We start from the raw sequence: 25,431 nt of genomic DNA on the forward strand, positions 1-25,431 counted from the left end.
CCAGATTTATCCGATGGATACAGCCTACTATACTCCCAACCTATAGCCAGTATTAAAACTAATTGTCATATCTCCACCTCATTCACACTAGCCCGAGGGACAAGACAGGGTTGCCCACTCTCGCCTTCTCTCTTTGCCTTGGCTATTGAGCCTCTTGCACTAACTATTAGAGCGTCTCCTGACATTAAAGGCTTCGAGATGGGTGGCAGGGAGGAGAATGTCTCTTTCTATGCTGACGATAAGCATCTATTCCTGAATGATCCGGGTCCATCTCTGCAGGCAATGTTATCTTTGTTTGATCTATTTGCGTCCTTCTCCAGACTTCGTGTGAATTGGTCAAAGTCCTTGGTGATGGCGATAGATGCTGCAGCTGGGGGGGGTTTACACTTCCTTCCCCGTTACGGTGGGCAGATAAGATTAATTATTTGGGGGTAGTCATTAGGCCCAATATTAGTAGTTTTATACCTGATGTCGTTCCTTTGATACAATCTCTTAGGCCTCATTCACACGGCAGGGTTTCCCGGCCGTGTGCCGGCCGTTCATAAATCGGTCGGCACCCGGCTGCATTAGGAATAATAGACCCCTAATGGGGCTATTCACACGACCGATTTTTTGACGGCCGGGAAATCCGGCCGTCAAAAAATAGGACATGCTCTATCTTCGCCCGGGTACCCGGCCGCCCGGCTCCCATAGAAGTCTATGGGGCCGGGTATTACACGGCCATCACCGGAATGTGTTCCGAGTGATGGCCGGGTTTCCCGGCGCTTGCACTCTATCTCCTCCTCCTCACAGAGCAGAGTGCATGTGAGGAGGAGGAGTTGATGCCATTCTAACGAATGGCATCGCTGCACACTGTGTGGCAGGGCCGGGGTGTACAGCAGGTGGAGGGAGCGCTGCGCTGGCTCCCTTCCCCTGCTTGTTAAAATCACCCTGGCCCGGCGACACCTTCGATGGCGCCGCTAGCAGCTGCAGCTGCTGCTGCTGCGGCTGCTACTACTGTAGCGACGCCACTATAGCAGAGCGGGGAGGTATCTCCCCGCTCTGCTATGTGCTAGCCGCACTTTAGCTCCTTGAAGGAGCGGAATCCCCGTGTTTTCGGGGATTCCGCTCCTGGACAGAGCGCTTGATGTCTCTGTCCATATCTGGGCAGTGACATCAGGGGAAACTCCTGAAGCGGAATCCCCGAACACATGGGGATTCCCCTTCAGGAGTTGCCGCTGATGTCACTGTCCGGATCTGCCCGGCCCGGCACGGATGCAAAACTTTATGCAAACCGGCCGGGCAGAATGGCCGATTTTACCGGCCGGCACTCGGGCTCGGGAACGACCCGTTCGTGTGAATCCCGCCTTAGGACGGACCTGGATAGATGGAAACCCCTCCCTCTCACAGTTACAGGCAGAATTAATCTATTTAAAATGAAATCTCTGCCCAGGTTTCTATACATTTTCTCTAATTCTCCTGTATGGCTGCCACTCTCCTTGTACACTACTATAAATAAAGACCTCAGATCTTTTATTTGGGCAGGGGCTACTTCTTGAATTGCTATGAGAACACTGCAACTCTCTACTGAGCGGAGGGATTGGCATTTAATTTATATACTTATTTCCTTGCTAGCCAACTGGTGTATGTTTGGTGTTGGTTTACCCATAGGCATTTTAACCCGTGCACTGAACTGGAGGCCTTGCTTCTTGGCTCCTATAAAGCACTAGAGAATTCTGCTTATAGACCGCCCCCCCCCCCCCCAGATACACACTTACTGTTCCACTGCGGGCGACTATGAAGGTTTGGCAGAGATCACTGCTGTTATTTAAGTCAGAGGAGGAGTCCTGGTCACCTAGGACGCCACTCTGGTATAACCCGCTTTTGCCACAGCTCAGGAGATTACATGGCCTTAGTGAGTGGGCAGCACTGGGTATATTGACCTTAGAGGATGTGGGGGAAGGCAAGATTGCCACATTCACTCAGCTTAGATCCAAACACCATATTCCGACTCATCTCAGGTTCCGCTATTTCCAACTGAGACATGCTCTTTGGTCATAATTGGCAGGTTATAATGTCAGATTATGTACCTCCCCGGTGGAGGAGTGGGTGACGCAGGAGATGTTGGCTAAACCATTGTCCACACTTTATCGGCAGTTGCTCAATGTATCCTCCAATAAACTTGATAGAGCATTGGACCGATGGTCTCAGACTCTTCCATCTGTGTCTGCAGATGATCATAAAGAAATGCTCTGACAAGTCCCTTAATATCTACAAGAGACTGATTTATTTATTTAAAATGGGATGTATCCCTACACCTGATTGGCCACGTTGCTGGGGAGCTGAGGGTTCCTTCTTCCATATGTTCTGGGAATGTCCAATTATTAATCATTTCTGGGCTGAAGTACTTGAGTTTCTTGAGCTTAAACTTGGACTCCCTCGTATTATTGCTGGTGGTGGAAACTATCCCTACTATGGCTGTCAGATCTCTGATAATGGCCAATCCCCATACTAGCACTTCAACTGCTGCCGTCTCTTTGTGTCCCCCACTCTTCTACCCCACTTATCCCTTGACAGGTATTCACCAAGCTTTCTTGTACAAAAAAAATGTTGTTGATGAGGAAAGGCTGCTTGTTAAAGTTTTGTTTTTTTCTTCTTATCTATGCATACTGATGTGTCAAACTTGTTTTGTATGTTTTAATTGATTAATGACCGTCTACGATTGGTACTATTGCATTGTCTTCTCTATGTATTTTTTCGACTTTTTTGCCTATATACCTGTGCCATTGTTTGTTATGGGGTCTTAATAAAATTACCTTTAAATTTTTGATGACAAACGTAGAGCTGGGGTGACTATAGAATATAATGTTTATCCTTTATGTACAGGAAAACATGTAGACATGCGGAGAAACAAGTAATAATACAACTGTTAGGAAAACACCTGCTCCCTTAAGGTCACTATGATGACTTCTCTAGCTTCTGGGCGGTTCTTCCATTGCCTTGAGCCTCTCTCTTTGCCCTGTCGGTCTGTCAATCAGCTGTGGTGTTGTATTTATGCCTGTCTTTTCCACCTGTCTTTGCTTGTGAATTTCCTCCTTTGGTTTCTGATCAAGCTTCTGACATCACCTGCACTTCTGATTCTGGACCTCGTGTACACTGACCTCGGCTTGTTTCCTGTTTATGCTCTGCTTACCGATTTTGATTATCTGCTCCTGAAAGGTTTTGAACTTTTGCTATTCCTGTTATCTGCTTGCCTTCTGTTTTGAACTTTCAGTTACTCTCTGGCTGTCTGGTTTCCAGCTCAAATTTTCCTGCATTGCACCTCTCGTCCCTGACTGTACTCTGCTAAGGCAACCTGGGTTCTAAGCAGCAAAGTCCATCCCACCTTGCGGTCAACTTTGGCGAACACCTCAGAGTGGCCTTAGACGCTGTCGATCAGAGTGGTTTCAGATTTGGTGTTGCGGTTTACGTGCACGCTCTCTCCTGGCTGACTCTAACAGCCTTGAGGTAATCCCTAACATTACAACTCTTGCTGTTTTATTCCGATTGCTTTGCCTATCCCATGGCTTATTAAGACCAGACTTGACGATGATACCAATGAGTAACGTTGAATGAAAGAATTTTATGTCACTTTAACTATGGGTCAAGTCCTTGGGCTCCTACTTTGGGTTGCCTTGGAGAAGTTGCACCCCAGTAGCGGAGAATGGAGTCCACCGTCACATGACTTTTGACACGTTAGAGAAGTCATCCACGAATTATGTGACCGTCACGTCATTTACAGTTGGAATCGAACTGAAGTAATAATGTCGGCCGAACCTATAGTGTAGGCGAGGGCTACACAGTGACGTCTTTCAGACTTCATTACTGCTCCAGATAACAGGTTTTATCAAGGTTTTACCTATAATGCTTTGTTTTTTTAGGGGGGGCTTTTTTTTACACCGTTCTGTGAAACGTCCGTCCCAATGGGAGGCGTTGCTACCATGTGCATTTAGTCAACCGGTACGTAACCATAGCCGAAGTACATCCAAGACTTCGTTACCTATGACACTCCGCGTTTCAATTATTTATTCTCTGTTGTGTAATCAAATGAAGGGGAAAGATCGCAGTTTGCTCCCTCTCTTCCTGACTTTTAGCCCTCCTTGGTCAAATGACCATTCAGCCCCCGAATCCTGCAGACCCTGTGTGATAAAACTGATGCCTATCACTTATTCTTCCTTGTTATTGTTTCTAATTGCCATGGGCAGTTATCACATCTACGACCTAAGGTCAAAATAATATATTGGAAGAGATTGGAGATTAGTATTAACTTAATGAACTCGTACTTTTTTGGGGAATTTGTTTCTTCTGCTTCACGGAAACCTTAACAACAGTTTTAGCAACTCAAGAATTATGATCACTCTTTAATAAAATTTGTGTAACACCTCCTCACACATCAGTAGAGATTGCCTACGATTTTGCCACGACCAAGGGGGTCATACACATTTTTCATTTGCCTCTATTAGGTGTAGAAATGAAGAAAAGTAAAGTTTGGTGGCTGCTGTGTCACAAACCCATTGAGTACATTCCTATAGTGGCAAAAACATGAAGAACATACCAGTGTGCCGAAGAAGTCATCTTGCTCTTGTGATGGGAGCTTCCATGTGAAAGGATATGGGGAAGATGGTGCTCAGACTATTGCCCCATAATTTTGATGGATCATAGACCTTGATTGATTGGAGCGGCAGCTCACATTGAGAAAGATCCCTGTCCTTCTTCAGCCATCATCCACCATCAGAAGATGTCAAGATTGTCCGTGATTTTAAGCTGACTATAGATATAATAATTGTCACCCGAAACAAAAATTCTAACCTTATTTCCAGATTTCATTGGTCACATTCTTTCATACAATAGACAATCAGTTATAATATGTATATAAGTCCATGGTACGAATGGCTGACTTGAAGTTGATAAAATATTATAAAACAGTATATACAGTGGTCCCCTTTATTGTATCTGAGGATATTTGTCTGTGACGGGTCATTTATTTTTTTAATACTATTGGCCAAATGTACTGCCAGACGACTTATTGATTGTCCATCTGATGGTCTGTTTCCATCTCTGATCAATAGCCAACTCTACATTGTAAACCTCCTTCATTATCTTTTGACCTCATTTACACTTCTGTGTGTTGGCTCTGTATTATGTCTGTATGGAGTAGGTGGAGAATACGAAGCCAGTGTTATTTTATGGGCATGGATTTTTATAAATATGCAACTTATTCCATCAGATACCGTACTGTGTAGCTCTGTTATGGAATCACCAGTTGAGTAATTTCCAGGGTGGAAGTTTATGGAATTGCTAGGTGAGCGATTCCCCAAAGGCATCTGGAGACTACTGTCAGGAATGCGCGTGCAAATATATCCGCAACCCCAAATCCGTCACAACTCTGATCAACCGAATCTAAGGCCACTCTATGGTTTTCACCATTCGATTATAGAACCCAGGTTGTTTTAACAGAGTTCGGTGTTGGATAAAAGGTGCAATGCAGGCAATACCAGAGCAAGTAACAAGACAGCCAGAGGGTAAACAGAAAACCCAAATCACAAATCTAGTAGATATCAGGGATTGCATAGGTAAAACCAGCCGGGAGCAGAAAGTCCAAATCAGTAAGCAAAGGGTAATCCAGAGACAAGCCGAGGTACAGCTCAAAAAAGTCAGAATAGTCAAAGGTACAGGGTATAGTCAGTAGCTTGATCAAACACATGGAAACAAGGAAAGTCAAAAGCAAAGAAAACAGAACCAAACCAGATTTAAATACTCCACCCTTCAATCTGATAGGAAGAAAGACGGAGAAGTGGAATAATCTCAACAACTAAAACCAGAACCGTCCAGAAGCTAGACTAGTAGTCATGGTAATCTTAAAGGAATGGACGTTTCCTAACAAGTGCATTGTCATTGTTCTCCTCAGAGTGAATACATCACTATCTACGGCACACGTATGAAACAGTACTGACCAAAATACGGTGTGCGATATATTACAGAAGGAAATTCACACGCGAGTGGCCCTCGAGCAGTGATCCTCAACCTTATTGCCTTGGGGAACGCATGAAAAATGTTTGCACTCCCAGGGAACCCCTATTGAAATGAGCACAAAGCTGCTTGATGTAGTAGCGGCTAAAGCTTTTTAAAGTGTTATATTCTGGCCACGATTTATTGCCTGCATTACTGGCTCCAATGCAAATCATCTTCTAGGCAGGCGGAAATCCGTTTGCCTTCTCTACTGTAAGACTACGTTCACACAGGGTGGATAACTGTGTAAAAGTGCACCTTGTATCCGCCCTGGGCGCCACAGGGAATTCCGGATGAAAAACGGCACCAAATTGTAGCCATGGCGATGCGTCCCTCTGCTGTCTTGCAGCCCGGCCTCCTGGGATAACGTTTCATCACTTGTGACCGCTGCCACCTATGATTGGCTGCAGCAGTCACATGGGATGAAATGTCATCCCAGGAGGCCGGCCTGGACGAAGAAGCACAGAATTCTGGGTAAGTATAAGATTTTTCTTTTTTCTGAGTTGCAATTTTTGCCGCGGAATCGCAGCTTTTCCGTCGCAAATACCTCAACATCTGCTATTTGTTGCGGGTCTTACCTCCTCCTCTAATTCAATGGGGGAAACCCGCAACAAATAAGCAGAGATTACACAAATTCAATTGACATGCTGCGGATTAAAAAACCGCACCGCAGGTCAATTTATGAACGTTTTTCCCGCTTATCATTTACGCAGCGTGGGAATGAGATTTGTTCAAATCTCATCCACTCTACTGCTACTGTATTATGTTGCGTTTTTTCCGCAACTAAATGTATTGCAGAAAATCTGCAGTATTTCCGTAACGTGTGAACTCACCCTAAGGGTTACAGGGAACCCCTGACAAGGATCTAAGTAGCCCCAGAGTGTCATTGCATCAAATGAACACGCTAAAGGGGTAGTCCAACCCTATGATTTAAAAAAAATAAAATAATTACAATGGTGTAAAATAACAAAAGAAGCAATACTTACCTTATCACTCCCCTGCCGTTTCTTCCCCGGTCCCCTACAGTCTCTGTTATTCCTGCTCCAGCAAGCATGTGACCACTGCTTCCAATCATTCGCCGCAGCGGTGACCTCAGTGGTTTAGACACGTCATCGATGAACCGAGACCGGCGGGAAACCGGGGAAGCCGCGGCTGGGAATTGGTAAAGTGAGTCCTACTACTTATTTTACACACATTTTAAGCTATTTTTTAAAAAATTGTATAAAGTCAAGTTCAGCTCTACTACATCTATATTTACTCATGTGTATATTCTTATATATATATTTCATTGCATTGAGATCTCCACTCCACATGTTTCTTATACCAGTCGATGACTGCATGGACGTTTTCGCTAAGTACGTCTAATTTTCATCCCCTTTTTCCTTCTGCCTGGTGCTCGTCTAATAAGAGGGCTGGAATAATGGATCCGTGAACACGCTGCATATGGCAAGTGCAGCTGTTCCAAGTTCAATGATAAGATGCTCGCTGGTACTTCAGCGCTGCGCGTGCTCTACTTATTGCTTCCGTAAGTACATGTTAATAATACGTCCGCTCATTGAAAAGTTGAACGCCGTTTGCTGGTTTTAATTGTCCCCGGATTTATCTGCGTCTCTAGCAGGAAGCCATTTTTCTTTCCTTCGCCCCGGCCTAACAATTTTATCTTGGAATGAGCCAGATGCGGAATCAATAGAACAGTCTGTCCATCTCTCCGATATGAAGCCCAAAATTGTCTCGAAAATGGAAGCACAGCGTTGATGAATGTGATTACTCGCCGCATTCATTCACAGCCTCACATTGTGTTATCACCGGCCAAGACGGACAAACAATAGGGCAAAGACGTCTTAATAGTAGAGGGGGAACTTATTTTTGGATATTAAGGATGGATGAGGCCACTGAAGCGTTAGCAGAGATCTTTCCAGGATGTCATTAGGAACAGATTGTGTTTCACGTGGTCCCGTCAAATGAGGGGAGGAAGACTGACAAGAGCCGAGGCGTAAGGTGCCTCAACAATTAGTTCCTAGTAAATATATAATGTAGGCACTTGACAAAAATATATACTCTCTAACAGCAAGACCTTATAAAGACATTCACAAGTATAATATATACCGTACGTCGTATTGATTGAGAAACACGCACAAAGCAAATAATGAAATTCCTTTATTCCGGCATCTTGATGGTTTATTAAATATTCCTGATTATCGGATGACATAAAAAGAACCATTTAAACAGTAGAACGTCTACAGAAAAACATGCTGGTCCCTGCAAAAAAAAAACAACACAAAAAATGGATTTTTGGGTTGCTTTTTAAATCAGAGGATTCCTCTAATTGGTTATAACAGATTTTGGATTATTGGAATCACCAGACTATTTAATTCTTTGATAAGCACGACCAAAAGAGAAACCGATCAGTTTTTGGGCGCTGTGGCTGTTAATGTTAGGGGAGAACTGTGGCTGTTACTGTTAAGGGGGCACTATGGCTGTCACTATTATGAAGCTGCCGTGTCTGGCACTGTAATGGGGGCACTTTGGCTGGCACTGTTATGGCGGCACTGTTTCTGTTTCGGCATTCATGTTTACGGGATCCCCATGGCTGTTGTTATTAGGAGACTGTATCTGGGATTGTTATGAAGGCCCTATAGCTGTTATGGAGTCATTATGGTTAATAGTATGTTGAAATTGTGGATGACATCATGGGAGCATTGTGGCTGTCACTGTTATGGGGCACTGTGGCTGTCACTGTTATGGGGCACTGTGGCTGTCACTGTTATGGGGCACTGTGGCTGTCACTGTTATGGGGCACTGTGGCTGTCACTGTTATGGGGCACTGTGGCTGTCTGTTATGGGGGCACTGTGGCTGTCAGTATTATGGCGCTCCCGTGGCTGTCAGTATTATGGTGCTCCCTTGGCTGTCCGTATTATGGAGCTCCCGTGGCTCTCCATTTTATGGAGCTCCCGTGGCTGTCAGTATTATGGAGCTCCCGTGGCTGTCGTTATTATGGAGCTCCCGTGGCTGTCAGTATTATGGAGCTCCCGTGGCTGTCGTTATTATGGAGCTCCCGTGGCTATCGTTATTATGGAGCTCCCGTGGCTGTCAGTATTATGGAGCTCCCGTGGCTATCGTTATTATGGAGCTCCCGTGGCTATCGTTATTATGGAGCTCCCATGGCTGTTAGTTTTATGGAGCTCCCGTGGCTATCGGTATTATGGTGCTCTCGTGGCTCTCCGTTTTATGGCGCTCCAGTATCCGTCAGTATTATGGAGCTCCCGTGCCTGTCAGTATTATGGCGCTCCCATGGCTGTCAGTATTATGGCGCTCCCATGGCTGTCAGTATTATGGCGCTCCCATGGCTGTCAGTATTATGGCGCTCCCATGGCTGTCAGTATTATGGAGCTCCCGTGCCTGTCAGTATTATGGAGCTCCTGTGCCTGTCAGTATTATGGCGCTCCCATGGCTGTCAGTATTATGGCGCTCCCATGGCTGTCAGTATTATGGAGCTCCCGTGCCTGTCAGTATTATGGAGCTCCCGTGCCTGTCAGTATTATGGAGCTCCCGTGACTGTTAGTTTTATGGAGCTCCCGTGCCTGTCAGTATTATGGAGCTCCCGTGCCTGTCAGTATTATGGAGCTCCCGTGCCTGTAAGTATTATGGAGCTCCCATGGCTGTCAGTATTATGGAGCTCCCGTGGCTGTCAGTATTATGGAGCTCCCGTGCCTGTCAGTATTATGGCGCTCCCATGGTTGTCAGTATTATGGCGCTCCCATGGCTGTCAGTATTATGGAGCTCCCTAGGGTGTCACTATTATGGAGCTCCCGTGGCTGTCGCTGTTTTGTGGGCACTTTGGCTGTCATTATTGGGACATTGTGGCTGTGATTGTTATGGTGACACTGTGGCTATTATGTAGTCATCGTGGTTAATAGCATATTGAAATGTGGATGACATCATAGGAGCATTGTGGCTTTCACTGTTATGAGGGCAATGTGTCTGGAACTGTAATGGTATCACGGGGCACTGTGACTGTCAATAGCAATCATGTTTATGGGGACACTGTCTTTTATGATTATAGGGACACTGTGGCTGGAACATTATTAGGGCATTGTAGCTGCGAATGTTATGGAGGCACCATGTTTGACAAAGTGTTAAAAGTGTTAGTGGTATCATGGGAAGTTTGTGTGGCTAGCTGTGTTATGGGGAGCATTGCGGCTGTATTTTGCTGTGTCTTATACAGACTGTTTCTATTTCACCATCCTCATTTACATTGTTTATTGACATAGCACCAAAGTCAATTTCATTCTGGGATGTACCAGTTGGTGATGACCAGTGGTCCCAGGTGCCAGTACTCCTTGAACAAGCCACATCATGCCATCCTAATAGCGGGCATATCCTTACATTAGTGAATTCATAGTGTGACATTAAAGTAACACATCACAACATGTCTTGATATATAATTGACCCCTTTAAAGAGTCTCTGTCACCAGATTATAAGTGCCCTATCTCCTACATAATCTGATCGGCGCTGTAATGTAGATAACAACAGTGGTTTTTATTTTGAAAAACGATCATTTTTGAGCAAGTTATGAGCAATTTTAGATTTATGCTAATAAATTTCTTAAAGACCAACTGGGCGTGTTTTTACTTTTGACCAAGTGGGCGTTGTACAGAGGAGTGTATGAGGCTGACCAATCAGCCTCAAACACTTCTCATTGTTCCAGCCCAGCATGATCCACAGCACAGTGTGATTGTGCAGTGAAAGAAGCTGGGCTGGAACAATGAGAAGTGTATGACGCTGATTGGTCACTGATTGGTCACTGATTGGTCAGCCTCATACACTCCTCTGTACAACGCCCACTTGGTCAAAAGTAAAAACATGCCCAGTTGGTCTTTAAGAAACTAATTAGCATAAATCTAAAATCGCTCCTAACTTGCTCAAAAATGATTGTTTTTCAAAATAAAAACCACTGTTGTTATCTACATTACAGCGCCGATCAGATTATGTAGGAGACAGGGCACTTATAATCTGGTGACAGAGACTCTTTAAAGAATTTTACCATAAGATGGAAGTTTAGATTATTAAAAGGGATCTCTGCGTTGGGCAATCCCTACTTGTTAGAAGTGTTTATTGACAATACGCTTAATACAATGTGTCCGCCCCGACTTTGACATCTTATGGCTGAGATTCCGAGTTACAGGTGTTTGTTTTTTAGCCGCACCAGAGAGTTTACTGTGCGCGTCCTCGATGACAGATTCCCACCCATTCTATGTTGTTTTTCCATCACAGGTCAGAAGGTAGCTAAAATATGACATGCTATATAACATTGAAGAATGTAACCATGTCAATAAAAACTCAACCTATAGGTTACTCCTACAACACCAATACATCACTCCGCTGTGATCGATGCCTACTTTTTTCAAGGGCCCCTTGACAATAAGCAGTTCGCAAAATGTCCCCCTGCAGGGACCTCCAGAGATCAGCTGTAATCTGTAAACCTGGCAAAAAGTGTTCAGTTTGCCTGCAGTGCCACCACAGGGGAAATTAATCATTACACAGTGCCCATTCATATCAATGTGTTGTGTGTGTAGGACAGGACAGGTCCTCCAGAGAGAGAGTGGCTCTATGTAACCGCTCTCCACTCTGGACAAGAGATGAGGATCCTGAACATGGGACCCCCTCGCTACTAACTCAGAATTTCCTAATAGGGTGTATGAAAAAATCTTTTCTAATCCAGACGTCCCTTTAACAACTACACATGCTTGTATGAGAATAATCCATGTTTCTCGTGGATATGTTCTACTGGTCAAGCATGTTACTACAAGTAAAATGTATAAATCACTTTAATGTGAAATAATAATCCATAATAATGTTAATAATAAGCGTCTTTATCACTATGCCTTAGATTCTCCAGTATTTTTATTGAATTCTTCTATTGCAACCTGAAGGTCAAGTCAAAGATCCTTCATAATTACCGGTTCTGTGTTGATCCTTCTAAAGTTTGGGAGATGTCCTCCAGCTCATTGGGTTCCCCTGTCTGATTAATTGTTCTCTATGCACGGCCAAACGACTGGACCAATCTGCATCAAATTTGGCACATAAGTGAATCACGTGCTTCCGAAGGTTTAGACCGGGGTTCAGCTCTCTAGGTCCTACCGTTCTCGACATATTCACAAAAGCAAATATTACATCACTGGCTTCCACATCAAGGACCTTCATATCACATCGCAGGTCCTTCATTCTTAGCCTCACCCACATGCACACTGTTTTAGACCAGGTTTCCATAACAACCAAGCCATTTTTCTTTACTCTGCGTGTTACTCGCTGTAATCTAACTGTACCTATACTGGATTTGAACATTCTTATGAATTGAAACCTTTTCATACCAGTGATGTCTCCAAAAATGAACCTGCACTTAGATGAAAGACTCCTGTTGCAGAGCGCACAGAACCGAGCCGTGGATTTCAGCATTTTCATAAATTGAACCACTTTCAGACCAGTCCTGCCTTCAAAACGGAACCTGTACTTGGACTTTATTGGATATGTCAGCCTTATATCAGTAGGAAATGAAGTTTTTAACCACACACACAAACAACAAACAAACAGACCAGTGTGAAGCCGGGGAACTCTGCTATTCTATATTATATTATGTCTGTCTGTCCTCTATAGGCATCCAAACGCCTGAAAAATTTGACACCAAATTTGGCACAAAATCGGAAGCAGAACGCCTCCAAACATCTGCCCATTGATTTCAATGGTAAAAAAGGCGTTCTGTTCCGACGGGGTGTTTTTTACTTGGCCGTTTTACAAAACGGCCACGAAAAAGAAGTGCATGTCACTTCTTGAGAGTTTTTGGAGGCGTTTTTCATTGACTCTATAGAAAAACCGCTTCAAAAGCGGCCGTGAAAAACGCGTGGCTAAAAAAACGGCTGAAAATCAGGAGCTGTTTTCCCTTAAAAACAGCTTCGTATTTTCAGACGTTTTTGAGTTTGTGTGTGCACATACCCTCACAGTAAAGATGTTTTTATCTGGCAGTAGCAGGTAGTTCACTTTACAAGATAATCCTAGATATGAAGGTACAGGGGAGCGGTTACCCATAGCAACCAATTAGATTACTGATGGCAAGGAGGAAAGCTGCATTACTAGCTGCAGAGACTCCTCTTGCCCAACTGAAAGCTGATCAAATTCGTCATACTGCTGCTCGAGCTGCTGAAACTCCTTAGCAAACTCGGGCTTACTCAGCAACAGATCAGCCAGGTCGCTCTCAGAAGCGCAGAGACTCCTGCCCGAACCCTGGCCAGTCAGCAAGCTGATAGAGCACATTATGTGCAACATGCTAATGTGTGGGCTTTCATGCATGATGCGGTTTTCAATTATGATCCAACCATAGTCTATAGCCAACTGGTAATAAAACTGCCAATGTTGTTAATCAACAGACTCTATCACAGTCTTATGATTTCATTTCCTACCAGTTTAGCTGTTGGGTATTTAGGAAGTTAAAATTGAAATAAACAGTGTGTAACTGCTGGGTTATATAGGGCTACTAGTGATTTCCCCAAAAACCAAGAATATATGAGGGCATGGATTAGACTCCTGGGCACCCTTGGAACAAATCCAATGAACACACAGACAGACTGACACGTTATACCCGGGCAGTGCCGTGTACTTTTTGTAGTAGATGATAATAACAAACCTCCGGATAATGACCATGAATAGGATGCTCATGAGAAGAGACACTTTTTTTTATTTGGGGTGGTCTGATTTAGTAGGCGACTTGAAATCGAAGGAATGTTTAGAAAATAATGAAAAGTTAGAGATCAATAGGCTTCACATCGGCATGTGTGGTTCTAACATGACCTTCATGTCTTATAATAATACTCGTAGAAACGGGGCTAACCAGGGTCGCAGATATAGCTTTAGAGGTAATAAAAAAAGGTCACCTATCTGTAATGACTATAGACCGATACGGCATCGTCCCCACTAGAGTTACTTGGCAAAGGAGAGTCCACATTTAATATCTCAGTCACGTTCCTCGCGGGCAATTGAAGGCCGAAATCAATTTAGAACAATATCAGTAAAATTCCAGGCTGATTGTAGCTCAGGCAGAAACGGAAGGTCCTCTACATTAGATTCACTTCGTGACTCCCATAGAAAATTGATTGTGATCTTCTTCTGTTAGGCAAGATTGCTTGGCTTGCCACCAGCACATAATCATAGTATTACTTTGCAGAAGATAAAGCTGTAGCATTCTGTATATTTCCTTGAAGAAAGAACATATTAAACCACCAGTCTAGTTCTACGGACACAACATTCGTTATAGACTCTACCTTCTAGAGCAGAGAGAGAAGCAGTTCTTCCTGGGTCTTGTAGAACTTCAAGTCCTACCATGGCAATTCTTGGCAATATGCCATCTAAAAAATCTGTTTGTGTATTCTTTATTTGTAACTTTATCGCAATATATTGATGGAAATTTTCGCCATGGTCATGAGCAGGGCAAATGGAACAATTAGACTCTATGCATGTTACGGTCTGGTTCCTTCGACACCCTGAGAAAGAACCAACCAGGTGGTACAATTCACCTATCGTACCCTCCTTTCCCCACAACTTAAGTAACGGTCGAATACACTAAACTGGCCCCAGGACTGGACATTCCTGACAGCCTCTTCGAGAGACTCATTGCGGTGGTGGCTTGCAGGGGAAGATGGTGCTGGACCGCAGTGAGGTGTGTACATTACAATACGATAGTTTTTTTTTTAGTACATCTGATAACCTAAGCACTAGGGGTGTATGTAAAACAGGGGAGTGCCAATCAGAATAAGATTCCCCCTTCCGGTGATAGTTCACGTGACACCATTCTTGTACTGGGACGGTAGGGCCTGACTCATTTTTTTGTCCACGGCTCAGCCCATACCTTGTAGTATAGAGGGATCGTGAGATCCTCTGGCTGGTTCTTCTCTTTTATTTTGCGCAGGTTGCCAAGACCCATTAGGAAGAGTGATTTGATAACCTAAACTGCATGCCACATTTGGCCTTTTACCTGCTGGCAAAACAATGCCATCCTAGCGGTTTTAAAAAGCGGTCAAAAAGTCGAATTTTTCCCCAAAATTGTACCAATAAAAACTACAGCCCGTCCCGCAAAAAGTAAGTCCTCACATAACTTCGTTGACACACACAAAGAAAAAAAAGTTATGACTCTCAGTTTATGGCAACAAAGTTAACACTGTGTATGTGTCTCCAGTCGCACAAGCTGGGCACAATATATTGTGCACTAAAGTGGCATATCCGTGGAAAGATTGGAATTTTCACTTTGCACCATCTGCTGCGCAATAATTTTTGATAGAGCTTGGTGTGGCGGATAGAACAGACGTGGCGGATGACACCAGATGTGGCGGATGACAACACGACTCCAACACTAAATGCAACTCAGGAACAAGCATAGTTACATGATACAGGTAGTAGGATAAGGGAACACTGGGAGCAGGATAACAACTAAGGGACCATTTGCAAGACTCACATGGGAACACAACAATGCTCAGGCAAGGAGTGGAAGGGCAGAGCCCTTTTTATAGTCCAGGTTGATCTGGGGATTGTTCAGGGAAGATTTCACATGTGCCCACGCTGGCCTTTTAAGACCGGGACTGAGCGCGCGCGCCCCCTTGAGTTTCAGAGTAGAGCAGGACGGCCACATGTGCTGGCATCTCCTAGCAGCGAGACGACTTAGATTCTTGTTGGCTGTTTAGTGGTAATCCCATAAAAAGTGGATATAGGGCACATGTGCAAATAATAGGGCACTAGTATGACCCTCAATGTCTGCTCAGACTACACTGGGTTCCAGTTGGCTCATTTTGGACTATTACAGTACTTTTTGTGGTTGGGTTTTACTCTTGAAACTGATCATACGTTAAAACTTCAATGCGGTATCCGTATCCTCACATCCATATTTTTGTGGAAAAACTAAACTCATGGGCCAATAACTATTAGGCCTTATTTAAAGTACTGTAAAAGTCCAAAATGAGCCAACTGGAACCCAGTGTGGTCTGAGCAGACATTGAGGGTCATACTAGTGCCCTATTATTTGCACAGGTGTGTTGGCAGCAGTCGAGTCTCACAATAAACTGCTGGATATTCTAATATTAAGAGGGTTCTTTGCCAACAGCTAATTGTCTGTTTACCCGGCTTCCAAAACAATATCCACTTTTTATGGGATTACCACTAAACAGCCAACAAGAATCTAAGCAAACAAAAATAAAACTATAGAAAATAAAAAACATAAACAGCAAAAGAAAGGACCGGCAGGGGGGTTTCTGATGTTTAGAATGAACTGAACGTGCAATTTATTTTTCTGGCATTCCGACCAGTTTTGATTTTTGTTAAAGAAACACTCAAGTCTTTCAGCAAAATTGCTCTGAGCCCAAAAGATGACAGGTTAAAATAAAATAAAATTGCCTTCTCTGAATGGCTTGCACAAAAAACAAAAAGTTTATTCTATTTGACCATACTTGATAAAGCTACGGCAGGAAAATTTATTACAAAAAGGATCAGTACGACGCGCATTTTGAATATTTTTTTGTTGTTTTATGAATGAGCCAATAGGGTAAATATATGCCTCTAACGAGCAGACCTGAGGACTAATAACGCTCAACTAGGGGACACCATAGTGCTGACTAAATGCCCCCTAAAAATTTACCCATTTCACTAATTAACCGTAGGAATCTGTCCCCCCCCCCCCCACCACCACACTAAGGCCCCATGCACATGAACGTGCTTTTGCGGCCGCAATTCCCCCGAAAATCCACGGGAGAATTGCGGCCCCATTCATTCCTATGGGCCCATGCACACGTCTGTGGTTTTCACGGTCCGTGCATAGCCCAGGAGCCTGGACCGCAGAAAGAACGGACATGACACTCTGTGGCCGGCCAACCCGGAAATCACGGCCGGGCACATCACCAAAGTGCTAGCATTTCTTCTGCGGTGTTGCTATCAGTGTGTGAAGAGTGGGAGAAGAGGGTTGCATTGACAATCCAACACAATGGGCAGCACTTTGAACACATTTTATAAGTGGTCAGAAACTTGTAAATAACTCATGAAAGAATAAAGTAACGTTAAAACCAAGCACACCATTGTTTTTCTTGTGAAATTCTCGATAAGCTTGATGTGTCACATGACCCTCTTCCCATTGAAAAAACTAAAGTTGGATACAAAATGGCCAACTTCAAAATGGCCACCATGGTTAACACCCAGCTTGAAAAGTTTCCCCCCTCCCATATACTAATGTGCCACAAACAGGAAGTTAATATCACCAACCATTCCCATTTTATTTAGGTGTATCCATATAAATGGCCCACCCTGTACACAGTGATTTCACAGCACAGGCATAATAAATGCAGTACATGGATAATAAATACAGTGAGGTCACAGTACAGAGATAATAGGCACAGTGATGTCACAGTATAGAGATAATAAATACAGTGATATCACAGCACAGGGATAATAAGCACAATTATGTCACAGTATAGAGATAATAAATATTGTGATGTCGCAGTACACAGATAATAGGCACAGTGATGTCATAGTACAGGAAAAATAAACAGTGATGTCATAGTACAGGGATAATAAACAGTGATGTCACAGTATAGAAATAATAAACACAGTGATGTCATAGTACAGGGATAATAAACACAGTGATGTCATAGTACAGGGATAATAAACACAGTGATGTCATAGTACAGGAAAAATAAACAGTGATGTCATAGTACAGGGATAATAAACAGTGATGTCACAGTATAGAAATAATAAACACAGTGATGTCATAGTACAGGGATAGTAAACACAGTGATGTCATAGTACAGGGATAATAAACACAGTGATGTCATAGTACAGGGATAATAAACACAGTGATGTCATAGTACAGGGATAATAAACACAGTGATGTCATAGTACAGGGATAATAAACACAGTGATGTCATAGTACAGGGATAATAAACACAGTGATGTCATAGTACAGGGATAATAAACACAGTGATGTCATAGTACAGGGATAATAAACACAGTGATGTCATAGTACAGGGATAATAAACACAGTGATGTCATAGTGTAGGAATAATAAATGCAATGATAACATAGTGCATGGATAATAAACACAGTGATGTCATAGTACAGGCATAATAAACACAGTGATATCATAGTACAGGGATAATAAACACAGTGATGTCATATTGTAGGAATAATAAACACAGTGATGTCATAGTACAGGAAAAATAAACAGTGATGTCATAGTACAGGGATAATAAACAGTGATGTCACAGTATAGAAATAATAAACACAGTGATGTCATAGTACAGGGATAGTAAACACAGTGATGTCATAGTACAGGGATAATAAACACAGTGATGTCATAGTACAGGGATAATAAACACAGTGATGTCATAGTACAGGTATAATAAACACAGTGATGTCACAGTATAGGAATAATAAACACAGTGATGTCATAGTACAGAGATAATAAACACAGTGATGTCATAGTACAGGAATAATAAACACAGTGATTTCATAGTATAGGAATAATAAATTCAATGATAACATAGTGCATGGATAATAAACACAATGATGTCCAAGTACAGGAATAATTAATACAGTATGAAAGGTAATGTCATCTCAATATAACTTTAGAGCGTCTCCTTCCTATATAGTTTCCCATTGAATTTATGAAGCTCGTTGTTTCTAGTTGGTTACGTTATAGGAACGTCTTGTCCGATATCCTCATCATATAAATAATTTTGGATTGGAGGATGTGCACAGGATATCATTGGGTAATTCCATTTAATTCTCTCCTTCCAGGAAAAACGGGCCATGCAGAAGTGGTTCGAGTCGTCTACCAGCCAGAGAACATCAGCTATGACAAATTACTGAAGGTCTTCTGGGAGAATCATAACCCAACACAAGGTAATGCCAGTAGCATCTGGCCTCATGTCCTCAACAGTCATGTCAATGGAGGTCTCCATACTGTAGGTTGGATACTTTTGTTCTTGCATTTTAAAGAGCACGTCCACCCTCAAGTGCAGTCCTCACGACCAATCATGCATTACCAGGCCTGTGCTTACTGCATTTAAGAGGCAGGACTATGTGACATTTTGTGGGAGTTGCAATATTGGAAGTCTCTGCCCCTCCTCCAAAGAGGTATGAGAAGGAATCAATATCCCAGAGGCCTGAATGGAAAAACCAAAGTTTGGTGAATTGGCATGATCTAATTTTGGGATCATGATAAAGGTCATCTGATATATAGGGCTACACCTCCCCATTGGCTATCGGCTTTGTTAATCCTCCTCTTCACAATCACTGCAAAGTAATTAAACATTCTTTTTGACCGAGGGATAGGAAAGGGCTGGGGTAAAAATCTTTGTAAATGTATCACTACGACTCTATCTCGTTATAGTACCTTTAACTCCGGAGACTGTGTTATACCTCGTTTATTGGCACTAAGAACCGTTTTTGTTGTACTGTACATTTGCCTCTGGATAATATGTGCACTATACAGTGGGCTGACTGTGATGGACTAGTCGCCTGAGAATGGGCTTTTTGTTGTAGATTGTCCATTGCCCGTGGGTAATCTGCTCTGCATCAGTGTTGGAGTAAAGGCCCTTCTACACCGGCCAATTATCGGGCAAACGAGCTTTCACAGAACGATCGTTCCAGATCATTGTCCTGTGTGAACAAGGCAACGATTAGCCATTGAACAAGCAAATGCTCGTTCATCGGCTGATTGTATACTTTATACTGCCAGAAATATTATCTTTATCGGCAGCACATCTCCTTGTGTAAACAGGAAGACGTGCCACCGACATGATGGAAATGCATGGGGTCGAGTGATCGTAGTAACAAGCGCTCATCCCCATACATAGCTCCTTGAGAAAGGAGCAAATGAGCGTCGATCAACGAGCCGTCTCGTTGATCGGCGCTCGTTTTCCCAAGCCATGTCGGGCCGTGTAACGGGACCCTAAAGCTGGTTTCAAATGGTCGTATTATGGCCACATTTTCCCTATTTGGGCTTATAGGGGTCATAGAAGGGGTCCCCTGCTCGGGCCCCCATGTATGAGCCAGAAGACTGAATGGCCACCATGACCGCCTTCATTCAGAAAGAGGTTGTCACACCTGGACAACCCTTTCGCAAATCAAAAGCCACTCTTTGATCAGCTGACTTAAATTAAAACGTGATCATTAAATACATGGCTGCTTTACTCAGGCACATAGAGGGGGATTATGAACGGGTGTTCCTCTCTATTACATCCATATACCGTCCATTGTAAATTTGAATAGGGGTTGTCCCGATGAGCCTGTAAGAACAACCCCTGAGGTGCCCCCATACTGAAAAACAATAAACCTTATCAATTACTTGCCTTTGAAAATCTTCTCCAGTCTGCTATCTCCATTTGGTCACCACCCCCCTCCCCTCCTCCATGTATATCAGCGCCCCCCAGAGGTGATTGGATGAGCTTTAAAAACTTTTCTTTTTGTTAGAATACCTCTATAAGTTGTTTCTGGTGTGAAATCTTTTAATAGACTAAACTTTTCCAAATGTTTCCGAGAGTTATCTAACATGAAGCCGTCCGGTGCGGATTGGGGTATGTTGGAGGGTCTTGATTTGTGGAAGGTCAGAGTAGAGGTCATTTTAAATCCTAAAAGGATTTTATGGTTATTAACCCTTGGGATTATCATAGGTAAGCGATGCTGTAACATTGTTGTGCCTGCAATCTACGGGGGCCTCTTGGAATAGATCTTTGACAATGTTATTTCTATTGTACTATGGAAATTATATTGCTCATTTATTCCGCATTCGGTATCTGGAATATTGCAGCACCCTGCAGTCGCTAGCTGGTGGAGATTGAGAAAATTAATGGCTGCACGCCGCCCTCTTAAATATTTATTATCCGCAGACACTTTTTCGGGGACTCTACTGTTTTTAGCTGATGCACAAAGAATCCGTCATCTGCATATAATTAGACGCTGGAGATGACATTGTATTGTTAATGAGCAGATGTGTCTTTCTTTTCCTTGTAAAGAACAGCTGCACTCGCAGGCTCCATCCTAAAACGGCAGCTTCCCAGGCTCAATGGTATCCTTCCGCCGCGCACAACCGAGGTCTGACGTTCATCTGCCCTAACATTATTGGGATTATTTAAAAAATGGCGATGTTTTCTATATCAACCAGTCACGTGACTGCTTCTTTTCTGCACTTCCAAAAATTACAGCTGGAACTTCATAGGTTGCGAAGTGCTGACCTGCTGGTATAACTTGGGTATCTTCTGTATATAATTATATATGTTATCATATCAAGGGGAGAGAATAGACATGGACCGCACATCCACTGTATACTATGATCAATTGCGGCTAGGCAAAATATTTAAATATGAACGAGAGGTTCTTTGTAACATTTTGATCAAATTGTATGCAAGCCCACTTGCCACTTCACGGCGACCTCTAAAAGTGGGTCCCTACTCTAGCGGTTGCAGCACCGCATGGCGGCTACCGCCACCGCAGCACCGCTCCTGCAGAGCGAGCAACCCAGGGGCCCAAAAGCACCCATGCCTTCAGACCGTGCCAAGCCTCCTCGGCTCTGGGCCACGTCCCCCAACAATTGCAGCACTACAGCAACAGACACCACCACACAGCACCACAACATGTGAACAGATTGAATGAGCTCACCTTGCCATGCGCCCCCAGTGGCCAACTGAGAGTACAAGCAGGAGCAGGAACACTTATGAGGTCATAAGTTATACATCTTCTTGTTTATAGTGATATGGAGCATGCTGGTATAACCTGGGTATCTTCTGTATATAATTATATATGTACAGCTGGTATAAGTTATACATCTTCTTGTATATAGTGATATGAAGCATGCTGGTATAACCTGGGTATCTTCTGTATATAATTAGATATGTACAGCTGGTATAAGTTATATATCATCTTGTATATAGTGATATGGAGCGTGCTGGTATAACCTGGGTATCTTCTGTATATAATTATATATGTACAGCTGGTATAAGTTATACATCTTCTTGTATATAGTGATATGGATCATGCTGGTATAACCTGGGTATCTCCTGTATATAATTATATATATACAGCTGGTATAAGTTATACATCTTCTTGTATATAGTGATATGGAGCATGCTGGTATAACCTGGGTATCTTCTGTGTATAATTATATATGTACAGCTGGTATAAGTTATACATCTTCTTGTATATAGTGATATGGAGAATGCTGGTATAACCTGGGTATCTTCTGTATATAATTATATATGTACAGCTGGTATAAGTTATACATCTTCTTGTACATAGTGATATGGAGCATGCTGGTATAACCTGGGCATCTACTGTATATAATTATATATGTACAGCTGGTATAAGTTATACATCTTCTTGTATATAGTGATATGGAGCATGCTGGTATAACCTTGGTATCTCCTATATATAATTATATATGTACAGCTGGTATAAATTATACATCTTCTTGTATATAGTGATATGGAGCATGCTGGTATAACCTGGGTATCTTCTGTATATAATTATATATGTACAGCTTGTATAAGTTATACATCTTCTTGTATATAGTGATATGGAGCATGCTGGTATAACCTGGGTATCTCCTGTATATAATTATATATGTATAGCTGGTATAAGTTATATATCTTCCTGTATATAGTGATATAGAGCATGCTGGTATAACCTGGGTATCTTCTGTATATAATTATATATGTACAGCTGGTATAAGTTATACATCTTCTTGTATATAGTGATATGGAGCATGCTGGTATAACCAGGGTATCTTCTGTATATAATTATATATGTACAGCTGGTATAAGTTATATATCATCTTGTATATAGTGATATGGAGCATGCAGGTATAACCTGGGTATCTTCTGTATATAATTATCTATGTACAGCTGGTATAAGTTATACATCTACTTGTATATAGTGATATGGAGCATGCTGGTATAACCTGGGTATCTTCTGTATATAATTCTATATGTACAGCTGGTATAAGTTATACATCTTCTTGTATATAGTGATATGGAGAATGCTGGTATAACCTGGGCATCTTCTGTATATAATTATATCTGTACAGCTGGTATAAGTTATACATCTTCTTGTATATAGTGATATGGAGCATGCAGGTATAACCTGGGTATCTTCTGTATATAATTATATATGTACAGCTGGTATAAGTTATACATCTTCTTGTATATAGTGATATGGATCATGCTGGTATAACCTGGGTATCTTCTGTATATAATTATATATGTACAGCTGGTATAAGTTATACATCTTCTTGTATATAGTGATATGGAGCATGCTGGTATAACCTGGGTATCTCCTGTATATAATTATATATATACAGCTGGTATAAGTTATACATCTTCTTGTATATAGTGATATGGAGCATGCTGGTATAACCTGGGTATCTTCTGTGTATAATTATATATGTACAGCTGGTATAAGTTATACATCTTCTTGTATATAGTGATATGGAGAATGCTGGTATAACCTGGGTATCTTCTGTATATAATTATATATGTACAGCTGGTATAAGTTATACATCTTCTTGTACATAGTGATATGGAGCATGCTGGTATAACCTGGGCATCTACTGTATATAATTATATATGTACAGCTGGTATAAGTTATACATCTTCTTGTATATAGTGATATGGAGCATGGTGGTATAACCTTGGTATCTCCTATATATAATTATATATGTACAGCTGGTATAAATTATACATCTTCTTGTATATAGTGATATGGAGCATGCTGGTATAACCTGGGTATCTTCTGTATATAATTATATATGTACAGCTTGTATAAGTTATACATCTTCTTGTATATAGTGATATGGAGCATGCTGGTATAACCTGGGTATCTCCTGTATATAATTATATATGTATAGCTGGTATAAGTTATATATCTTCCTGTATATAGTGATATAGAGCATGCTGGTATAACCTGGGTATCTTCTGTATATAATTATATATGTACAGCTGGTATAAGTTATACATCTTCTTGTATATAGTGATATGGAGCATGCTGGTATAACCAGGGTATCTTCTGTATATAATTATATATGTACAGCTGGTATAAGTTAGATATTATCTTGTATATAGTGATATGGAGTATGCAGGTATAACCTGGGTATCTTCTGTATATAATTATCTATGTACAGCTGGTATAAGTTATACATCTACTTGTATATAGTGATATGGAGCATGCTGGTATAACCTGGGTATCTTCTGTATATAATTCTATATGTACAGCTGGTATAAGTTATACATCTTCTTGTATATAGTGATATGGAGAATGCTGGTATAACCTGGGCATCTTCTGTATATAATTATATCTGTACAGCTGGTATAAGTTATACATCTTCTTGTATATAGTGATATGGAGCATGCAGGTATAACCTGGGTATCTTCTGTATATAATTATATATGTACAGCTGGTATAAGTTATACATCTTCTTGTATATAGTGATATGGATCATGCTGGTATAACCTGGGTATCTCCTGTATATAATTATATATGTACAGCGGGTATAAGTTATACATCTTCTTGTATATAGTGATATGGAGCATGCTGGTATAACCTGGGTATATTCTGTATATAATTATATATGTACAGCTGGTATAAGTTATACATCTTCCTGTATATAGTGATATGGAGCATGCTGGTATAACCTGGGTATCTCCTGTATATAATTATATATGTATAGCTGGTATAAGTTATACATCTTCTTGTATATAGTGATATGGAGCATGCTGGTATAACCTGGGTATCTTCTGTAGATAATTATATATGTACAGCTGGTATAAGTTATACATCTTCTTGTATATAGTGATATGGAACATGCTGGTATAACCTGGGTATCTCCTGTATATAATTATATATGTACAGCTGGTATAAGTTATACATCTTCTTGTATATAGTGATATGGAGCATGCTGGTATAACCAGGGTATCTTCTGTATATAATTATATATGTACAGCTGGTATAAGTTATATATCATCTTGTATATAGTGATATGGAGCATGCTGGTATAACCTGGGTATCTTCTGTATATAATTATATATGTACAGCTGGTATAAGTTATACATCTTCTTGTATATAGTGATATAGAGCATGCTGGTATAACCTGGGTATATTCTGTATATAATTATATATGTACAGCTGGTATAAGTTATACATCTTGTATATAGTGATATGGAGCATGTTCGTATAACCTAGGTATCTCCTGTATATAATTATATATGTACAGCTGGTATAAGTTATACATCTTCTTGTATATAGTGATATGGAGCATTCTGGTATAACCTGGGCATCTTCTGTATATAATTATATATGTACAGCTGGTATAAGTTATACATCATCT

General features: G+C 41.8%; 1 protein-coding gene across 4 annotated transcripts in view; it reads left to right on the top strand.

Annotated features, from left to right (window-relative positions):
- MSRA (methionine sulfoxide reductase A) overlaps positions 1 to 25,431 on the top strand; it is a 295,027-nt gene that overhangs the window by 165,396 nt on the left and 104,200 nt on the right. For all 4 annotated transcript variants that reach the window (XM_075860869.1, XM_075860871.1, XM_075860870.1 and 1 more), the window contains one exon: positions 18,852 to 18,956. In XM_075860869.1, coding sequence (XP_075716984.1) covers positions 18,852 to 18,956 — 105 coding nt within the window. The remainder of the gene's footprint in view (positions 1 to 18,851; positions 18,957 to 25,431) is intronic.

The sequence above is a fragment of the Rhinoderma darwinii genome, chromosome 4 (genome assembly GCF_050947455.1).
Source record: "Rhinoderma darwinii isolate aRhiDar2 chromosome 4, aRhiDar2.hap1, whole genome shotgun sequence".
Lineage (NCBI taxonomy): Eukaryota > Metazoa > Chordata > Amphibia > Anura > Rhinodermatidae > Rhinoderma > Rhinoderma darwinii.